General features: G+C 45.6%; 1 protein-coding gene across 1 annotated transcript in view; it reads left to right on the top strand.

The window, feature by feature from the left end:
- The window catches only part of SLC12A8 (solute carrier family 12, member 8), a 139,089-nt gene extending 138,147 nt beyond the window's left edge, over positions 1-942 (top strand). Inside the window, exon 13 of the mRNA XM_005873126.2 lies at positions 300-942. Coding sequence (XP_005873188.1) covers positions 300-462 — 163 coding nt within the window. The 3' untranslated portion in view covers positions 463-942. The remainder of the gene's footprint in view (positions 1-299) is intronic.
- The last annotated feature ends 476 nt before the right edge of the window (positions 943-1,418 follow it).

The raw sequence follows: 1,418 nt of genomic DNA, 5'->3' as shown, positions 1-1,418 counted from the left end.
AGTGTCTTGCGTCCATCGGTTATGCTTATATGCATGCATACAAGTCCTTCGGTTGATCTCTTACCTCCCCCCCAACCCTCCCCAGCCTTTCTGCTATAGTTTGACAGTCTGTTCGATGCTTCTCTGCCTCATGAACAAAAATAGATACCGTTGTGTTTTTTAACATATATGTTCAATAATAAGCACAATAATTTTTTTTTTTTTTTGCAAATACTTTTTCTCTCCCAGGGGAGACTCCTCTTCCCTGTTCAGCGCTTGGTCTTTCCTTCTGACGGTCCTCTGTGTTTCTCTCACCAAAGGAGCTTGCGATCCCCACAAGAGCAGATCATTTTGGCGCCGTCCCTGGCGAGGGTTGACATGGAGATGACTCAGCTCACCCAAGAGAACGCAGACTTCGCCACTCGGGACCGCTACCACCACTCCTCCCGGGTGAGCCGAGAACAGCTGATGCCTCAGTACTAGAGTGCTGAGCGCTCAGTCCTGGGCAGCCGGGGCCCTCCTCTCCTGGAGCTGTCTAGTGCTCCGCGGACTCCAATCCCAGAGCCTTTGTGGAGCTGGTTCTCCTCAGTAAGAAACTCAAAGACCTGTCCTCCCACTGCCGTGTTGGACAATGAACATCTGCATTCTGGTCTGGCGCACCACCGCCGACCAGGGCAGCCACGCGAATGGCAGTGGCTCTGAAACACACTCCCGGTCTGAAGAGCTCCCCACGGACACCAAGACCTGCGGGTGTGGAGAACCAGACCAGACTGCTTGTTCCAAGGGCCGCAATAAATGGTTGTTTAAATTTTTATTTTATTATTTACTCGTTGAATAAATGATGCACCCACATGGTTCCAAACCCCAAAGTATAATCATCCTTGCTCCCCGTCTGTTCAGTTCCATTCCCTGCCCCAGAGGTCACCACACCGTTTTTATATTATTTCTAGCGTTTCTTGATGATATACCAGCAAATACGAATGGGGATTCTGATTACTCCCCTTTTATACACAAAAGATAGCGTATTATACATGTGTTCCGCACCTCGATTTTCCCCTTAACGATCTATCTTGGAGACATTTCCATATCATTACATACAGTTTCCTCATTATTTTTCATTGTATGAATGCACTGTAATTTATTTCATCAGTTCCACAATCATGGCATTTGGATTATTTCCAGTCTTTGGCTGCTATTATAATCAGTTCTGCATTGAATAATCTTGTGCATATGTACAAGCATAAAGAATTTCTGAAGGATAAATTCCCAAACGTGGCATTGCAAGATCAAAGGGTGCATGCCTCTGTAAGCTATTTTTGTGTAGTGAAGGTCTTTTTAATTAAAAAGGTAAATTATCATGATTACCCCATGGTTCATGTTCTCAAAAGCATTTATGGTCCCCAGCTCTCGCCACACCTTTGCAGCTGTTTTTTGGTATA

Source organism: Myotis brandtii, unplaced genomic scaffold (assembly GCF_000412655.1).
Source record: "Myotis brandtii unplaced genomic scaffold, ASM41265v1 scaffold4, whole genome shotgun sequence".
NCBI lineage: Eukaryota > Metazoa > Chordata > Mammalia > Chiroptera > Vespertilionidae > Myotis > Myotis brandtii.
This window is presented reverse-complemented; position numbering and strand designations above follow the sequence as displayed.